This window comes from Raphanus sativus, chromosome 9 (genome assembly GCF_000801105.2).
Source record: "Raphanus sativus cultivar WK10039 chromosome 9, ASM80110v3, whole genome shotgun sequence".
Classification (NCBI taxonomy): Eukaryota; Viridiplantae; Streptophyta; class Magnoliopsida; order Brassicales; family Brassicaceae; genus Raphanus; species Raphanus sativus.
In genome coordinates, this window is record NC_079519.1 from 5,126,798 (window position 1) to 5,146,828 (window position 20,031).

The 20,031-nt window shown below is 36.0% G+C and overlaps 2 protein-coding genes across 5 annotated transcripts; both read left to right on the plus strand.

The window, feature by feature from the left end:
- Positions 1-3,717: 3,717 nt before the first annotated feature.
- On the plus strand, positions 3,718-8,760 carry LOC108828204 (uncharacterized). 4 transcript variants are annotated; one of them, XM_018601808.2, is made up of 9 exons: positions 3,721-3,863; positions 3,968-4,055; positions 4,224-5,384; positions 5,603-6,851; positions 6,949-7,228; positions 7,364-7,471; positions 7,551-7,829; positions 7,971-8,114; positions 8,237-8,760. In XM_018601808.2, exons 3-9 carry the CDS (start codon positions 4,289-4,291, stop codon positions 8,423-8,425), a joined length of 3,345 nt encoding a protein of 1,114 aa, XP_018457310.1. In that variant the 5' UTR covers positions 3,721-3,863; positions 3,968-4,055; positions 4,224-4,288; the 3' UTR covers positions 8,426-8,760. The 4 variants fall into 4 exon arrangements, with proteins under 4 accessions (XP_018457311.1, XP_018457310.1, XP_018457313.1 ...); XM_018601809.2 differs by lacking the exon at positions 3,968-4,055 and having other exon boundaries at positions 3,718-3,863; XM_018601811.2 differs by having other exon boundaries at positions 3,734-4,055; positions 5,621-6,851.
- Positions 8,761-15,884: 7,124 nt separating this feature from the next.
- LOC108828513 (uncharacterized) lies at positions 15,885-18,772 on the plus strand. The gene is made up of 7 exons (XM_018602232.2): positions 15,885-16,554; positions 16,657-16,695; positions 16,810-16,880; positions 17,503-17,567; positions 17,666-17,755; positions 17,855-17,947; positions 18,011-18,772. Exons 1-7 carry the CDS (start codon positions 16,124-16,126, stop codon positions 18,410-18,412), a joined length of 1,191 nt encoding a protein of 396 aa, XP_018457734.1. The 5' UTR covers positions 15,885-16,123; the 3' UTR covers positions 18,413-18,772.
- Positions 18,773-20,031: the final 1,259 nt, after the last annotated feature.

Here is a 20,031-nt window from a genome sequence, read left to right on the forward strand (position 1 = left end):
CAAACCTGAGATCAGGAAATTGGTAGAAGAGCAATGGAGCGAGGAACCATTCGAGTCTGTCCTAGCTAAGATTGGAAGAATCCGATTTGGAATCATGCAGTGGACTAAGAAAAAAAATCAAGACAGTACCCGAACCATTTTAAAGACGCAGCAGGAGTTAGAGGCAGCACTCTCTAGTGCAACACCGGATGCTGAACTTATTGGTTCACTGACGGCAGCTTTGGAAGCAGCATACAAGGAGGAGGAGGCCTTTTGGAGGCAGAGGAGTCGTGTACAATGGCTCAACAGTGGCGATAGGAATACTAGCTTCTTCCATGCGGCTACAAGGGGTCGTCGAGCGATTAATAAGTTTGCAGTGATAGAGGATTCTCGTGGCAAGGCTGTATACAAAGAAGAGGAGATCGTACAGTGTATCACGGAATACTTTGCTCAAATCTTCTCATCGCAGATGGCAAACTCAGAACAGGTGGTACTAGATGGATTAACTCCTCTGGTCACTGATGAGATGAACCAGACTCTGATAGCGCCTCCATCTGCTCTCGAAATCAAGGAGGCTCTGTTTTCGATCAACGCCGATAAGGCTCCAGGACCAGACGGTTTCTCGTCAGCTTTTACCAATCATTTTGGGACATCATTGGAGAAGATATAGTAAAGGACATTCAGGTGTTCTTTTCATCAGGAGCTCTAGACCCGCGTCAGAATGAAACGCACGTCCGTCTCATACCAAAGATCTCGGGTCCGAGGAAAGTGGCCGATTATCGGCCCATAGCCTTATGCAATACGCATTATAAGATCATTGCAAAACTGCTTACCCGGAGACTCCAGCCACTCCTTCCGGTGTTAATATCGGACCATCAATCCGCTTTTGTCAAAGGACGTGCGATCTCGGATAATGTACTCATTACACATGAGATACTCCACTATCTTCAACATTCGGGAGCGACAGTCAGATGCAGTATGGCTATAAAGACTGATATGAGCAAGGCGTATGATCGCATCTAATGGGAGTTTCTGCGAAATGTTCTTGTCCGGTTTGGCTTTCATGAGCTTTGGGTCTCCTGGATAATGAACTGTGTTTCGTCAGTCTCTTACTCCTATTTGATAAATGGAACAGCGCAAGGAGTAGTGCGCCCATCTAGAGGAATCCGGCAAGGCGATCCCCTCTCTCCTTACCTCTTTATATTGTGTACGGAAGTGTTATCGGGGCTTTGTAAAAAAGCGCAACAGCAAGGTGAAGTGGTGGGAGTCAAGGTGGCTCGTAACTGCCCGGCTATTAACCATCTGTTGTTTGCGGACGACACGATGTTCTTTAGTAGAACAGACCCTCGGAGTTGTGCTGCGCTAGTAAGAATCCTAAGGATGTATGAGGATGCGTCTGGCCAGTTTATCAACCTCGACAAGTCTGCCATAACATTTTCAGCAAAAACACCCGGAGCTACAAAAAGAAGAGTCAGGGAACAACTTCACATCCTTAATGAGGGAGGCATGGGGAAATATTTAGGCTTACCGGAAAATTTCTGTCGGAGGAAACGAGATATTTTTGCTTCACTAGTGGATAGAATCCGACAACGATCTCACAGCTGGACGTCACGCTTCCTCTCGGGTGCAGGAAAGATGATCCTCTTGAAAGCAGTACTGGCGGCAATGCCATCCTATGCCATGTCATGCTTTAAACTTCCCCTTTCACTGTGTAAGCAAATACAATCTATCCTAACAAGGTTTTGGTGGGATGCATCACCGGAAGTTAGGAAGATTTGTTGGGTGTCGTGGCAAACTCTCACCAAACCAAAGAACGTCGGTGGTTTAGGTTTTAGAGAAATAACCCAATTCAATGATGCCTTACTGGCTAAGCTATCTTGGAGGATCCTGAAGAACCCTACATCCATACTTGCGAGGATTCTGATGGGAAAGTACTGCCTTCACTCCCCGTTTTTGGAAACCCAACCTGCGTCAAGTATATCACACGGATGGCGGGGCATATTGGTAGGACGAGACCTGCTGCTGAAGGGTTTGGGTTGGTCTCTGGGATCTGGTACTGATGTTGCTCTGTGGACAGAACCTTGGCTATCGACAACAGAGCCTTCTACTCCTATGGGTCCTCCAACAAAAGCTACTAGGCATTGGCGAGTTAGTAACCTCATCCTCCCGGGGACTAATGAGTGGAATGTAGAAGCTATTCGAAACACCCTACCCCAATATGAAGAAAGTATCCGCAAGCTCCTCCCTAGCTCGTCAGAGCTACGAGATGAAAGGTTATGGTTATTCAACACGACAGGAGAATACACTACAAAGTCGGGATATGCAATTGCAAAACTCAACACTGGTGATCCAGCAACTCAGGAGTTAAACTGGAAGAAATGTATCTGGCAAGTTGATACATCGCCTAAGATCCGGCACTTCCTATGGAAAGCAAGTAGTAGAGCCTTGCCGGTTGGAGCTGCCCTAGCTACGCGTGGAATAGCAATCACTCCGACGTGTAAGAGGTGCGGGGAGCACGAGACAGAGCTTCACGTTCTTCTTCTTTGCCCTTTTGCAGCAAAAGTCTGGGACCTTGTCCCTTGTCTTTTTAAACCGGAAGCTCAAGGAGTGACATCTGTTGCTTCCTTACTCACACAATGCAGGAAAATGATCGCGTTACCACCAGTGGGGGTGGGGAGTACGCCTCTGTATCCTTGGATTCTCTGGCTCCTTTGGACCAATAGAAACCAGTTGTTGTTCGAAAATAAAACTTTCACAGAGGAAAACACAGTCCTTAAAGCGGTGCGTGATGCTAGAGCATGGAAGGCAGCTCAGACAATTGTCGTAATGCCTTCTTTACCACGTTTTGTGGTCGGGTCTTCACATTCATCTGTTGTATCATCTGTTGTTGTTAACTCTGTTGTTTGGACATCCTTTTCTGATGCAGCTTGGAACCCAGCAACAGGAGATTGTGGACTTGGTTGGGTACTTAGGGATTCTGCACACTCCATCGCGGAATGCTCCTCTTCAAACCGGCGTTTTGTTGCTTCAGCCCTGGTGGCCGAAGCCCTCGCGATTAAAGCTGCAGTTGCTGCTGCGGTCGCTTCTCATGTCAGTAGACTTGTTGTTCATTCTGACTCCAAGAATCTCATACTGCTCTTGAAGACTCAAGGTCAGGATGTGGCTCTGCGAGGAGTGCTACATGACATTCATGTTATGTCTCGCTCTCTCGAATCTATCTCTTTTGTTTTTATCCCGCGTTTAGCAAATGTACAAGCTGACTCCATGGCAAAAGCAGCTCTATCTTTATTTTCCTCCCCTGCAAACGTTGTAAACTGAACATCATCTTCTTCGTTTAATCTATGAGTATTTGATCAAAAAAAAAAAGAAATATGTTCTTCCATGGATAGCGAGCACTCTTTTGGAAAAAAAACAAAATATATTTAAACTAATTTATACTAGTTTTAAACGTATATTAGCTTTTAAGCAACTTCGATTTAAATCGCTAAATATTCTTAACACAGAAAAAGAAGTAAAAAACTATTGTAGCTTGTATTCGCTTGAAGCAATTGTTCTGAATCTAGATACTGTATGTTTTATTTGTCTAGTTTAACTTCTAGCTGTCCAGCATCTAATTGATATGTACAAAAATGGTCAAAACAAATATATATTTTTCACTTTCAACAAATGAAAAAAAGAAACATTCTTTGCAATTTTGAATCATTTAATTTCGAAAAAGAAAAAAAAATTGAATCATTAAATAGAATATTGGAGAAAGAAAGAAAAGAACCCTAATCTAAGTGATTTAAAACTAATAAGGAATCTAAAATGATTCGGAGTGAATATGTCCGAAATCATTACATCCATTTGAAACCTAAACGTAGCTTCTTCGTCTTCGTTGATCTGTAAGCACATTTTCTCCTCTCTCGCGTCTCGCATATCTCGTTGGATCCCACTCGTCCCCCCTTATATATACGCCTTTTAATTTTATCTTTCCTCCGATCTCCAGCTGTTTTTTCAAACTCTTTGATTTAGAGCAATGATTCCTCCTTAGGATCTTCGCCCCTTATCGGAGCTCGCATTCCGCATGAGCAAACGTGAGTCCCCCCCCGCAGAAAAAAAAAATCTTCCTCTTTAATGTGACCAGACATATCTGTTTTTTTTTCTTTCTTATTGGTCTGATTCTTGATTTGGTTTTGGTATGTATCATCATCAGAAAACACCTGAAACAGATTTTTAAAAAAAGTTTTAATCTTTGGTTACAGGGTAGGTAGGTAGGTGCCTAGTGCTTCTTCTCCTGTTGTACCCTTTGCAAAAAAAAAGGTCAACAATGACGGACCAAAGCTCTGTTGATGGGATTCTAGAGTTTCTCAAGAGAAATCGTTTCTCTAAAGCAGAGGAAGCTCTGCGTAATGAGCTCAACAACAACAACAACCCTTCTGACTTAAATGGATTTCTTCAAAATCTTAACTTGGTGGACAAAGATTCCAAACCAAAGTCTGCTGGTCAAGTCTCCAAGGATCTTATTGTAAAGGATATTGGCACGGATGGGTCTGTTATCAAATGGGAGAATGGTGAGAAACCTTGCAAGAAGGGTATATCAAGGGAGATGAGCTTCACATTCTCTGAAAATTCAGGTGATGCTGCGCCTCCTGATGCGCCTTCCTGTAAATTTACTGCTTCAGGTAAGGGTACCTTAGACCCTTACCGAAGCACTGATGACACTAGTGGTAGCAGTTTGGTGGATTCATTTGCATTGGAACAGTCGAGCCGTGGTATCGATAAGAAAATAGTGGAAACTGGTGAAGATATCGTCTTCTTTGGCAACAAGACTACTTCATGGTCTGGAAATGCTACTAGTAAAGGGAAAGGGAACTCCGGATCCAAAGTGAATGAGATTGATAGGCTAGTTGAAAGTTTTGGGAAGCATGAGAATTATATGGGCAGCACACGCTTAAGAACTGAAGGTGTCGCAGATACTATAACCTCGGAGAACTTGAAAGAGTGTTCTGTGAAGACTCATTCTCAATCTTCGAGAGGCGATGCCTCAACCAGTTACAGTCAGGGTACCAGCTCGGATAAAAGAGAGGGAAAGAAAAAGGCAGGAGATGTTAATGATGTGAGGGCGGCGATCAAGGAGCAGGAGAGTGAGGTGGGAAGAGCTTTGTTCTTTGGTAAAACTCAATCTACTTTTGATGACAAGAACGTAAGCAGCTTGGGTTTCCCGCTTGTCTATGATACAAGGAAGGAAGAGTTTCCTAGGCTGCCTCCTGTTAAGCTTAAATCTGATGACAACCCTCTTAGTCTTTACTGTGAAGAGAAATTTGAGCGTGATGGTTCAAGTTCAAGGCCAATCAATGATGGAGAGGCTCTTCTCATAGGTTCATACCTTGATGTTCCCATTGGTCAAGAAATCAGCTCATCAGGTTAGATTACATGGTAACATACAGCTGCAAAGTTTCCATTCTGGTTACTGCAAATGTCTGCTCTCACTGTGTCCCTTTCTTTTAACTAAACTATCTTCTTTGTTTTGAGTTCTATAAGACCATGTTGCTTCACTTTCTACATTTTAGTTTGACCTTAACCGTATTAGTTTTAGTTGAGGTGTGAAAGTAAGTTTTAATCCCCCAATAATGTCATATAGGTGGAAAAAAATCTGCAGGGGGGAACTGGCTTTCAGTAAGCCAGGGAATAGCAGAGGATGTAGATGCGTCAGATCTTGTTTCTGGATTCGCTACCATCGGTGACGGTTTGAGTGAATCTGTTGATTACCGTAATGAGTACTGGGACTCTGATGAGTATGAGGATGATGACGACATTGGTTATGTCAGACAACCTATTGAGGATGAAACATGGTTTCTTTCCCATGAAATTGATTATCCAAGTGATCATGAGAAAGGAACCACCCGAGGGAGTCCTGATCACCACGGAAGAGATGCAACCAAAGACGAGGATGATCAGTCTTATGCAGAGGAGGCTTCTTATATATCCGGTGAACAGTATCCTCTAGCAAAAGTTGTTGAACCTATTTCTTCGGAAAATGACCGGAGACTTACCGTCTCAGAAATCTATCCGGCTAGCAAGAAAGATGATCTGATATCACAGTATATTGGGGAACTGGTGGATGAGGAAGTGCTGGATTCGATGCGTGGTGAGCCTGTTTGGCGGGGCTTTGAAGCTCAGAGAGGCGTAAATGTTGTTCATCGAAAGTCTCGTCTTGATGATGTTTGCCTGGAAGATGATCAGCATGATTCAGTCAGGTCGATTGGTGTGGGTATTAATAGTGATGCAGCTGATTTCGGCAGTGAAGTGCGTGAAAGTTTGGCTGGAGGGAGCAGTGAGGGAGATTTTGAGTATCCTCGTGACCATGATGCTGTAGCATCATCATCCAGGTTTAAACAGCTTTACTCTGAGTCAGAGAAGAAACATATTGATGTACCAAACAAGAACAAACAGAAAGGAAGTAAGAACGATGGTTCAGATTACATTGTAGATAAGGACTCAGGAGAAAGTTTCCATGTGAAGACTCAAACGGTAACTAGAGATAAGAACGCGGCAGAACGTTTGAGTGCTTCAACAGCTACTGATGATATGGTTGCTACTTGGAGAAGGAAAAGTAGTGATACGTCAAGTTCTTCTTCGGTGAAAGAAGATAATGCAACGTCCCTAAAATCTAGAAACTCAACATCTCCCTCGTCTCTGTCGAATTATGGTTGCGAAGAAAGAAAGCGTGCTGATAAAGAAGATGATGGTAGTGAAGAAAGTGAAGATGACAATGCGACAGCACTCGATGACGAAGAGGCAGTGGCTGTACAAGAGCAAGTCAGACAGATTAAGGCCCAAGAGGAGGAGTTTGAAACCTTTAACCTCAAGATCGTTCATAGAAAAAACAGGTAAGCTATTCTCCCTAGCTTTTATGGTTTGAAACCTTCATAGTTTCATATATATTTGGGTGCTGCTTTCTTATTCTTATTGTATATATTTGATCAGAACTGGTTTTGAAGAGGAAAAGAACTTTCACGTGGTTCTAAACTCGGTCATTGCTGGGCGTTACCATGTCACGGAGTACCTTGGATCAGCAGCCTTCAGTAAAGCCATACAAGCGCATGACTTACAGACAGGAATGGACGTTTGTATAAAAATTATAAAGAACAACAAAGACTTCTTTGACCAGAGTCTTGATGAGATAAAGCTTTTGAAGTATGTCAATAAGCATGACCCTGCTGACAAACACCATCTTCTCCGGCTGTATGATTACTTTTATTACCGGGTAAGTGAATCACCACCTCTGTTGCTTTCTGCTAGAAAAAAAAATATCAAAATGGACCAGCTGGTGTTGTAATTTATAGGGGAGGTTCGTAAATTATGGTTTCATTGGATATGTTTTTTTTTTTTTTTTTTGCAGGAGCATTTGCTAATTGTATGTGAACTTCTAAAGGCTAATCTATACGAATTCCACAAATTTAACAGAGAATCAGGTGGTGAAGTTTATTTCACAATGCCAAGATTGCAGGTTAGTCCACCGCTTTAGAATAGTTACATATCAAAGTCGATTCCTGATCATTCTTTTGTATTTTTTTTTTGTTGTACAGTCAATCACTATCCAATGCCTTGAAGCACTTCAGTTTCTACATGGACTAGGACTTATACACTGTGATTTGAAGCCTGAGAACATATTGGTGAAAAGTTACAGCAGATGTGAAATAAAAGTCATTGACCTTGGAAGCAGCTGTTTCGAGACGGATCACCTATGCTCCTATGTCCAGTCAAGGTCATATAGAGCACCAGAAGTCATTTTGGGACTTCCTTATGATAAAAAGATAGACGTTTGGTCTCTTGGGTGCATTTTGGCTGAACTATGTACAGGCAATGTAAGTTTTCTTGCATTTGCTGATATCATTACTCATTTTTAATCCAATAGTATTTGGAATGGGAAGAAACCACATTTTCATATCTGTAATCAGAGCATAGTAATAGTTCTAATGGCATCAATAATGTCGTTTTTTTCACAGGTTCTTTTCCAGAATGATTCTCCAGCCAGTTTGCTTGCAAGGGTTATGGGAATCATAGGATCTATCGATCATGAAATGCTTAGGAAAGGACGTGATTCCCACAAATACTTTACGAAAAACCGAATGCTATACGAGAGGAACCAGGTGAGTGGGTTTAATGAACATTTGCTTGAATCCCAAATACTCTTGGAGCTCTGAGTGTTGAATGGAAGAAGGATATATATGTGATCCCTGCTAATAAGAACAATCTTTCTAATTTTTGGCAGGAAAGCAGCAGATTAGAGTACCTGATACCTAAAAGAACATCATTGAGACATCGGCTACCAATGGGTGACAAGGGATTTACAGACTTTGTGGCTCATCTTCTTGAGATAAACCCAAAGAAGCGTCCTTCTGCCTCAGAGGCTCTCAAGCATCCTTGGCTTTCATACCCGTACGAGCCAATCTCGGCTTAAACAACAAGTGACTTACTACTTAGGGGAAAGCTTATTTATTATTATTAGTGTTATCTGTGCAAAGGTTCAAAGCTCCGTTCGGTGGTTGACCATTTTAACGTAAGTTTTCATTCCTCTGTCATCATCAGTCAAAGAGGTTATGTATGTGAGTGCAAAGGTGAGAGATGAAAAGAATTTTTGGGTGAGTGGTGAAATTTGATTAGATCATGTAACATTGGCTTGTGATTATATTACTGTTAGAAACAGATTGTAGTAAGACTTGTTTTCCTTTTGTATCAACTGCTGATCCTTAGTCCTTTTTATTATGATATTTATGAATGTTTACTTTCATGTTATTTTCGTTTTTATGTTGTTTTTTTGGTTCGATTGGTAGGCTTTACTAAATTATAAGTATGAGATAATTTTTAATAATAGTAGAATGGATAGTGAAAGAAAAAGCAATTTAAAATTCAACTTAAGATGATGGTCAAACTCTTTAGAGCGTCTGTTATTTCCGTTTCTCTAAATAAAGAATATTTTATAACATTAATTCCACTAATATAGATAGTATATGAAATTTTAGTAAATTAAATATTAAAAATTAGAATGATTTCTATATACAATGAAAAATAATCTGAAATAGATTAATTCAAATGAATAATGTGGTTTGAAATTTTTAACCTAAAGTGAAGATTATAAACTTCAGTATATAGAATATTTACATAAACCTCATTATTTTAGTAGAGGTCAACCCACAGATTTTGGAAAAAATTTTAAAAATGAAAATCTGGTTTTATTGAATTGTTTCATCGAGCTCTATCATAAGATGATGGTCAAATAGTTTAGTACATCTGTTGTCTCCGTTTCTCTAGATAATGAAGATTTTATAATGCTAATTCCACTAATATACGCAGCATATAAAATTTTAGTAAACTAAATATTAAAAAATCAGAATGATTCATATATACCATTAAAGATAGTTTAGAATAGATTAATTCAAATGTATAATGTGGTTTGAAAGTTTTAAACTTAAGTGAAGAATATAAACTTTAGTATATAGAACATTTACCGAAAACTCATTATTTTTTAAGGGGTTAACCCACCGATTTTGAAAAAAATTCAAAAATGTGAAAATCTGGTTTTAGTGTATAATTTCATCGAAAACAGACATAAGATGATGGTCAAAGAGTTTAGAACCTCTGTTGTCTCCGTTTCTCTAGATAATGAAGATTTTATAATGTTAATTCCATTAATCTAGGCAGTATATGAAATTTTAGTAAACTAAATATTAAAAATTTAGAATGATTCCTATATACTATTAAAGATAGTTTAGAATAGATTAATTCAAATGTAAATTGTAGTTTGAAAATTTTAAACTAAAATGAAGAGTAAAAATTTTAGTGTAAACTTCAGTATATAGAACATTTACAGAAACCTCATTATTTTATAAGGGGTTACCCACAGATTTTTGAAAAAAAATTAAAATATGAAATTCTGGTTTTATTGTATTGTTTCATCGAACACTGATATAAGATGATGGTCAAGGAGTTTAGTACCTCTGTTGTCTCCGTTTCTCTAGACAATGAACATTTATAATGTTAATTCCACTAATCTAGAGAGTATATGAAATTTTAGTAAACTAAATATTAAAAAATTAGAATAATTTCTATATACCATGAAATAAGGTCTATAATAGATTAATTCAAATGTATAATGTGGTTTGAAATTTTTAACCTAAAGTGAAAAGTATAAACTTCAGTATTTAGATCATTTACCGAAACTTCATTATTTTAGAAGAGATTAACCCATAGATTTTGGAAAAAAATTTAAAATATTAAAATCTGGTTTTATTGTATTGTTTCATCGAGCACTATCATAAGATGATGGTCAAATAGTTTAGTACCTATGTTGTCTCCGTTTATCTAGATAATGAAGATTTTATAGTGCTACTTCCACTAATCTAGGGGTATATGAAATTTTAGTAAACTAAATATTAAAAAATTAGAATGATTTCTATATACGACGAAATAAGGTCTAGAATAGATTTATTCAAATGTATAATGTGGTTTGACAATTTTAAACTAAATTAAATAGTATAAACTTTAGTATATAGAGCATTTACCGAAAACTCATTACTTTTAAAGGTGTTAACCCACGGATTTTGAAAAAAATTCAAAATGTGAAAATCTGGTTTTAGTGTATAGTTTCATCTAACACTGACATAAGATGATGGTCAAAGATTTTAGAACCTCTGTTGTCTCCGTTTCTCTAGATAATGAAAATTTTATAATGTTAATACCATTATCTAGGCAGTATATGAAATTTTAGTAAACTAAATATTAAAAAATTAGAACAATTCCTATATTCCATGAAAGATAATCTAGAATAGATTAATTCAAATGTATAATGTGGTTTGAAAGTTTTAACCTAAACTGAAGAGTATAAACTTCAGTATATAGAGCATTTACCGAAACCTCATTATTTTAGAAGGGGTTAATCCACATATTTTGGAAAAAAATTTAAAATATGAAAATCTGGTCTTATTGTATTGTTTCATCGAGCACCATCATAAGATGATGGTCAAATAGTTTAGTACCTGTGCTGTCTCTGTTTCTCTCTTTAAAAAAAAATAATGCTAATTCCATTAATTTAGGCAGTATATGAAATTTTAGTAAACTAAATATTAAAAAAATTAGAATAATTTTTATATACCATGAAAGATAGTCTAGAATAGATTAATTCAAATGTATAATGTGGTTTGAAATTTTTAACCTAAAGTGAAAAGTATAAAGTTCACTATATAGAGCATTTACCGAAACCTCATTATTTTAAAAGAGGTTAACCCACATATTTTGGGAAAATTTTAAAGAATTGAAAATCTAGTTTTATTGTATTGTTTCATCGAGCACTATCATAAGATGACGGTGAAAGAGTTTAATTTCGTCAATCATTAATTGAGTTTTGAAAAAGCTATGATGGGTCTGTCACGAGGAAAAAAAGTCGTATTATTAGCAGAAAATGAAGTTGTGAACAATTTCTTCGGTCAGTATTATGTCTTAATATTTTTGTAGGCAATAGTGATATAAACTTTGTTGTTCAGTAAAGAGTTTACGTTAATGATTTGTATGTTTCCAGATTGGGATAAGATCACCAGGAGGACATATAGGCTACCTTGTCAACGAAGCAACAGTTCTTTTCTCGAGATTTTCAATCTAAGTGTTCGGTAATAATGTTTTAGTAATAGTATATAACTCGTATGTGATGTCGGTGGTTGTTATGAAATTAGATAGGCTACTCGAACAGAAAAGAAAAGAGTGGGGTTTGTAAACACTGTTTTTGGAGCCGTGGATAAGAGACGTAAGGGGTCTCTTTGCGACACGTGTTGCTCCTTGAAAGCAACGGTTCTATTTCTTTCACGACGATAACCAGACGCCGCGTTTCACCACGTGATTTTTTGTCGGAATTTTAGACTATTATTAGGCGATCATTTTCAAAATTGTTTTGCATATAAAGTTTTCTCATTCAAACAAAAGCTTCAGTAAATTACTGTATGCATTTTTTTTCTTTTCTTTTTCTTTTCTTTTCTTTTGGCTGATTCTGACTCGCCCTTAAAAAAAATAATATATATATATATATATATATATTAAATATTGTCAGTTAATAGAATAGATAGAATAAAGATTAAAAATACCAAAAACTAAACAAGAAGTTGTAATATTCTAACTGTCCATGATTAATATCCATGTCTATTGTTCCGACTGTCTACGGTTAATGGACTCACCCACGTCTGCTCGTTCGGTTCGTGGATTTTATCCCGTTTGACGGACAGTATGTTAATTTTTTCAAAACTCGAAAGTCATGTTTATTGACTTTGTAATCATGTGATCATGCAATCACCAGATGACTTTTTTCCACTATTAATGACATAGATAACTGAATTTTCGAAATCTAAATGGATGTATACCAAAAAGGTAAGAAACTAAGTATACATTGATGACGTAGATAGTTAAATTAATTCTTTTGACCATTTCCATATACCACAAACCGAGATGTTAAAGAAACAAAAAATGAAGAAACTAAACTTAACACTACGGAGAACAAGCGACTAAATACATCTTGAAGAAAAAGGACCAGATTACGTCGCAGCAGTAAATCCGGTTGCAGGTGAGACTAATGTTACCACGACATACCGCTACTTCGGTCAAACCTAAACCGAGATGCAAGCGGCTCCTGTAGCTCCATAATAACCACTAAGTTGGATACTGATGCAGCGTAGCATCCTATTTCTATTGGGCTTTGGTTTTCTTATTTTCCTTTTCCTAGTTAAGCTTTGCATTCTTTTTCTAAGTATGTTTTGGTTTTCTTTATTCTATCGGTTTTAGAATTTTTAATATCTATATAATGTGATCTCTTAGATTTATGAGAGGCACAACTTTTGAATTATTGATTAATATAAACTTAGGGTTTTGGGTTTTAAAAAAGACAATCTCTTGAATCCTTACTTCTGGACATTCTGTAAGAATTCAACAGATTTAAGAAGGCATAGATAGCGGATATTCTCAGAATTCAACGATATCCTTGCATTATCGGTTACTACGGTTACTTCCGCTCTGTCAGTTGGTATCAGAATCCAGAAGCTTTAACAGCGTAGCATCCTATTTCTATTGGGCTTTGGTTTTCTTATTTTTCTTTTCCTAGTTAAGCTTTGCATTCTTTTTCTAAGTATGTTTCGGTTTCCTTTATTCTATCGGTTTTAGGATTTTTAATATCTATATAATGTGACTAGGTGTTTTCCTGCACCATGTGCAGAAATAAAAGTTTTAAAATATAATTTATTTTAAAATACAAATTTTATTAATTTTTTATTTTGTTAATTTTTGATTTTATTATTTACTTACATTATATAATCTTAATTTAATCATATGTAAAACTTTAAGATTAAAAAAAATATTTTTATTCAATGTATATTTAGTAATATATATGTATATCTTTTTCTGAAATATATTCAATCAAATTTTGTAAATGTAAGAGAAAATTTTGTTAAGTGTATAATTATCAAAACATAAAACTAAATAATTTTCTAAAATTTATGGATATTAAAAATAAACTAATAGTATTGGATTAGAAAATTACATTTAAAAACTGAATAATTTTGAAGAATTGTTTTACTAATAATAACTATAAAATATAATTAACTTTTGAAAAATCCAAAATAATATTATATTTCTATTTATAACATTATATTATTTATTGCTAAATTAATGATGATCTATGAGTTATTACCATATTTTAAAATTTACTAAAAATACAAATCAATAATAAATGTAAATGTCTATGTCACTATTTAAAGAAAATTATATATTTTTAAAAAAATGCATAGTATTTTGAAGAATTGTTTTTAGTAATAAAAATTATATACTTATAAAAATATAGCCAAATAATATTTTGAAATTTTAATTATTATTATATTTCTATTTAATTTATTATTTATTGTTATATTAATTATGATATATAAATTATTGCCATATTTTAAAAACTTACCTTAAATATAAATCAATATTAAATGTAAATATGTCATAATTATCTTTAAGTTATTACTATATTTTTAAAAAAATTATCTTAAATATAAATCAACACTAAATGTAAATATCCATGTCATAGTTTATTTCAAGCCATGTCATCAATGTTGGTGTGCCATGTCATAATTTTTCTTTCAAAATTAATATGGTGATGACACATATCAAAATCACTTCTCAAATATAGACTAGGGGATCTCTTAGATTTGTGAGAGACACAACTTTTGAATTATTGATTAATATATAAACTTAGGGTTTTGGGTTTAAAAAAACACAATCTCTTGAATCATTACTTCTGGGCATTCTGTAAGAATTCAACAGATTTAAAAAAGCATAGATAGCGGGTATTCTCAGAATTCAACGATATCTTTGCATTATCGATTACTACGGTTATTTCCGCTCCGTCAGATACACAACTAGAATGTCGAGGCAATGATAACGCAAGCCGTAAACCACCTAACCCTATTGAACCAAGCTGCAGCGTCTTGACGATTAAGAGAGGGGAAGATCACACTGTTGAACCAAAAATATTTAGCCGCCAACTCTTGAGGTCCAATCAACCTGAAAACCCTTCGTCAAGAAAGCAAGAAGCTTCCTAGTCACAAACAGAAAAGATTCACCGAATAAAGTACCCAAAACCAGAGATAGAGAAGTCGCTAACTGCATATTTGCGACTAGTAACACGTTACAACCTGAACTATCACTAGATTATTATAACTCACTTTTAACTGTGGATGCTTGTTTAGTTTTGTTTTACTATACGAACATAGTTAAAAAATTTAAATGTTTCTTACGTCTTAGAGAATTCTGTTAGTGTGGAATGAGCATATCTAAATTGATTGATTGATTGATTGTGTGCAACAGTTTTGTGTGTTTGTGGTTGTAGTTTTTGACACATGTGGTTAATTCATTCGTGGCCCTAGTTGAGAACGATACTTGTCTTTTTTTTGGTAGAAAGTTTGAATAAAATTATATCACGAAACCGCCCACTATATCGCAAACGTCCATACCACGACGTGACATTGGAGGCATGGTTTAGAAAAGCGAATATAGTTGGGACAATATCCAATTTATTTTTGACAATATCCAATTTATTCTTACTTGTAGAGCTTCTTATTTCTATTTTAATTACATATTGCTAAATTGAACCAACTACGAAGAAAGTAATTTGCCAAAAATACTAATGATTTACATCCAGATAAAAATGGAAGATGCATACTCTTTTTTTCTAAGATATAAATCTTTTGGACAGTGGAAGCCCCCTTGGTCCAGTGGTTTGACTAAGGATTCAATTGCTTCTACATCCGGAGGTCTGGGATTCAAACCCTAGAAAATACCAAATTATTCAGATTATGGAGAAACAAGTTACAGGAGATCTTCAGCTTGGTGCAGAGCGTACCATCGAACATGGATCTCATAGGACGGCTCAGAGTGGTGCAGTCAGACGTGTATTTTCACAGGGTGGTAGAATTATCGGCTGTAAAATCGTCTTTGTAATATTCTCATCATTGTAATCGTATAATTAATCGATAATAATCGATCCAGACGTTCAAAAAAAAAAATCTTTTGGACAGAAACAGACATATTTAAAATTATGTTTACCTAAAATGTTATTTAAACTATAAATTAAACTTAACATTTTTACCAAAAAAAACTATAAATTAAAAACTATTTAACCAATTACAAATATACTAGAAAATATAATTGATTATAAAATGACAACTATAAACAGTTTTTGGATAATAAGATTAGCATACTATTTAATTTTAAAATATATAGACCTTTCATATTCGATTCTGGAAACATCTAGCTCGTGTCTTCTCATGTGTCCCGAAGCTACGAAGACTTTTTGTCCAAGTAAAAAAAAACTCACAAAATGGTAATAAAACATTTGAATTTATTTCTTTAAAAGGAAGGTTGTCCTCTCGAATCAATTCACAGTCTTCTTCTTCCTCCTCATCAGCCATTATTATTATCCAAGCTCTGTTTTCTTTTTAAATAATCATAATAAACAGAGAAAGCCCTAAATTTGGATTCTAATTTTGGAAGACAAACAAATTGTTTTTTCTCTTTTCCAAAAACAAACTTGTGATCCCTTAGTGTAATAACAATCATCGTCATCGTTTAACGTTAACGTTAATGAATGGCTGTGGAAACAATGTCCATGAGATCAGATTCTGCATCAGCTTTGATTCTAACGTCAGGAGCAAGCGGTCGCGTTAGGGCTCTCTTCTCCATGCGAGAGCTCAAGCGCCTCTTTACCATCATCCACTCGCTCGTTCTCTTCCTCCTCCTCCCGTTTCGCGCCGTCCTCTGGCCTCCGAGGAAGGTGCGAGCCACGCCGCAGCAGATCGTGGTGAAGAAGAGGAGCATCAGCGTTTCGCCTCCGCTGGTTCCGGCTGCGGTGGTTGATGAGGAGGTTGCGGTTAGACGGGAGCTCGCGATAAGGCGAGTTCTGGAAGATGAAGGCGGCGGCGATGGAAGCTGCCGCGTCAGAGATTATTCGCTTTTCACGACGAAGAGAGGCGACACGTTGTTTACTCAGTCATGGTCTCCTCTTTCCCTAACCCACAAGTAATTATTTCTACCTTTAACCTAAGTTTTGTTCTTACAGAATCTTTCATATTATGTTCTTGTCTGGTTTCTTATCTTTCTTGTTTTGTCTCTTTCTTGCAGGGGACTTATTGTTCTGCTACACGGATTAAATGAGCATAGGTTTGAACATGTTTCTCTAGCTACCCACCATTTTTTGGATATAGTTTTCTTGGAAGAAAGAAGCTTTTAACATAAGTTTATTTTTCAATTTTTTTTTTTTTGTCAAATTGCCAGTGGCAGGTATAGTGATTTTGCAAAGCAGCTTAATGCTAATGGATTCAAAGTCTATGGAATCGATTGGATAGGTAATATGAATTCTCTCTCATCGTTTTGTTAGCTTCTTGATCTTCCTCTTGTTTCTAAAGGGGCTTCTGTAGACTGTAAGCATTTATCTACCATATCATCCTTCGTGTCCACTTAGTCTGCTGGGGTCAAAATGGGTCTCTGTTCCTCGAATATCACATCAAAAAGTTATTAAAGTATAAACCTATACATGGTTTTCAATAACTTGATGATGTTGGGGTAAAAAAAATTCACATAGTTTAGTGTCTTGATCTTGAACATTTGGTATGTAACATGTTCTTAGAAGCGTTCATTAGTACCTTCAAAAAAAAAATAACCGGAAAACATGAGTGTTTTATGATGAGCTATTTCATAGGCTAGAATTCTTCAACCATGTCTCTCTGTTTGGATGTCGCAGGGAATATAGTGATTTTTGTGTGTTGAGGTGGTGCTTAATTCGTGTGGAAAGGTGACCACCACATGAACCTCATCTTTAGTTATACACTTCCAACAACAGCTTTAGGCACTATTGATTTGTTACTACAATAGTATAGAAGTTATATATAGCCTTTTCAGGCATCTCCCTCAGTGGATAACTTCCATATCTTATTCATCTGACCTTGAAAAGTAAATTGTGTCTGCTAGGTCATGGTGGAAGTGATGGACTTCATGCTTATGTTCCTTCCCTTGATTACGCTGTTGACGATTTGGTATCTGAACTCTCTCCCTCTATAGTTTTAGTAGAAATTCCAAAAAACATGATGTTACTAGATGAAAACTAATTAACACCATCATCACCTTTGTCAAGAAATCATTTCTTGACAAGGTTCTCGCAGAGAATCCAGGACTCCCTTGTTTCTGCATTGGACACTCAACAGGAGGAGCCATCATCCTCAAGGTTGACATCTTTAGACCCCATTTAAATAGCATCATATCATCATCATCATCATCCAAGTACTTAAAAATCTCAAACAATGTGGAAAACAATCAAGTGCAGGCTATGCTGGATCCTAAGATCGAATCTCGAGTTTCAGGCATTGTATTGACTTCACCGGCTGTTGGAGTCCAACCATCTCATCCAATCTTCACAGTTAGTCATATACTTTTCTCAGTTTCCAAATAGTCCTTACCAATCTGATCAGTTTACATACAGGTTCTTGCACCAATCGTTGCGTTTTTGTTACCAAGGTACCAGTTCAGTGCAGCAAACAAGGAAGGAGCGCGAGTTTCTCGTGACCCTCAAGCTCTCCTCACCAAATACTCTGACCCTTTAGTCTTCACCGGATCCATACGGGTTCGAACCGGCTACGAGATCCTTAGAATCGCTTCTCATTTGCAGCAAAACTTGAACAAAGTGAAAGTTCCTTTTCTTGTGATGCACGGTACAGCAGATTCCGTGACTGATCCTAATGCCTCCAAGAGGCTATTCGAGGAAGCTTCTTCGTCAGACAAATCAATGAAGCTATTCGAAGGGTTGTTGCACGACCTCCTCTTCGAGCCTGAACGAGATATCATCGCTGGAGTGATACTGGATTGGTTAAACCAAAGGGTTTAAGCTTCTTCCATACCAGTAATTACTATCACGTCTGATCAAGAATCTCTTGGTTCAGACAAAAGGAATAATATAGTCTCGTGGAAATTTCTGTGTAACTGGACTGAGAATCATGAGGAAGAAAAACTTAAAATGAGTTCTTTGTGAATTAACAACTTCTTACGATAGCGAAAAGACAAGAAGACTCAAGAAACTGGACTCTCTTTCTATTCATTGGTCTCTCAGAACATTTTGACGCCAGTATGTTGTCATATTATCAATAATACTTTTGTAACCTCGAGGGTTGTATTATTTCATCTATTTACTACATTCATGCTAGTTCGTATTTATATGGAATCTATATGAGATTTTCTGGTTTTGATTGTTTCCTATTGTAAATATTTGTCTTACTTTTATTGTGTGAACTAATCAGCTAAGCGTTATGTTTGCCTAAGAACAAATATTATGGATATATATAGATATATATTCAAGCATAAATTTAAATTCTAATTTTGAGATGATAAACTATTGTGACTGATATATATTCTTTGATATCAATGAACACTCAGGTTGTATCAATCTCCACACAAGCAAATCTGGAAATGAACACTCAGTAAGGTTGTTTCTTCTGGTTTAATATGAACTCAAATGAAATCGAAAATAATTAGATACTTGGCCTTACCATTGAGACAAGACTGATAACTGTTGGATCTACTGTCACTTTCATATCGGTTATATCGAACTAATATCTGTGCAAGTGCAACAGTAGTTTTATCTCATATCTCTTCTTCAGTCTCCTATCTTTACATGCAGAATCGATTAGAAATAAATTTCTTTTACTGACATGAAAACTGGAAGTAAGAAACAATCTGGCATCCGTATGAATATATGTTAAGCTTATTATTAATTTTTTTATGGGAATAATATTCCATGGTTAACAAAATCACTCTAGTAGATATGAACATCCATATATATATTAATAGTGATCATTATGGTCTCTGGGATACCTAACGTAAACAAAATATATCGAAATTGTTTTCTCAGTTAAGGAAATTAGGAAAGTTCTATTATATGATCATTAAGTAATCTGTACAAAAGGACCTTAAGGGCTCAAAAATTGTAAATTAAAAAGGCAACTATAATGCAATTACATGTGGTTAGTTGTGAGAAGGCTTGTTGATGATGCTATATGTACGGTTACCCAGTTTATGAGGACTGATCAAGCTAAGATACATTGTTTATGTCCAAGCCGTTATTAGCGTTCAATATAAGGGACTTTTCATGACTTATATTTCAAATAACTAAATACAATTTAGAATTGATGAGCAAATAGCTAAATATCAAATCTCTCGTATATCATTGATTTAACAGGATGAATACACGATGATTGTATAACAAGAATGCAAAAGATCACTATAGTTGACATTATTTTTACATAAGCAAACTAAGAAGCGATCAAAGAAACAAAGAGCAATTAAGACTAAGAGAAGCAATTATTTAATCAGCAGAGGAGAGCATGTCTCTGGCCTAATTAATCTACCAGGTTAGATCATACGGTTCCCATGGCATACTCTTGAGATCTTCCACACCAACACCTAAATCCTCAAGGGTCACATGTCGGTTTCCATTTCTATTACTACCAG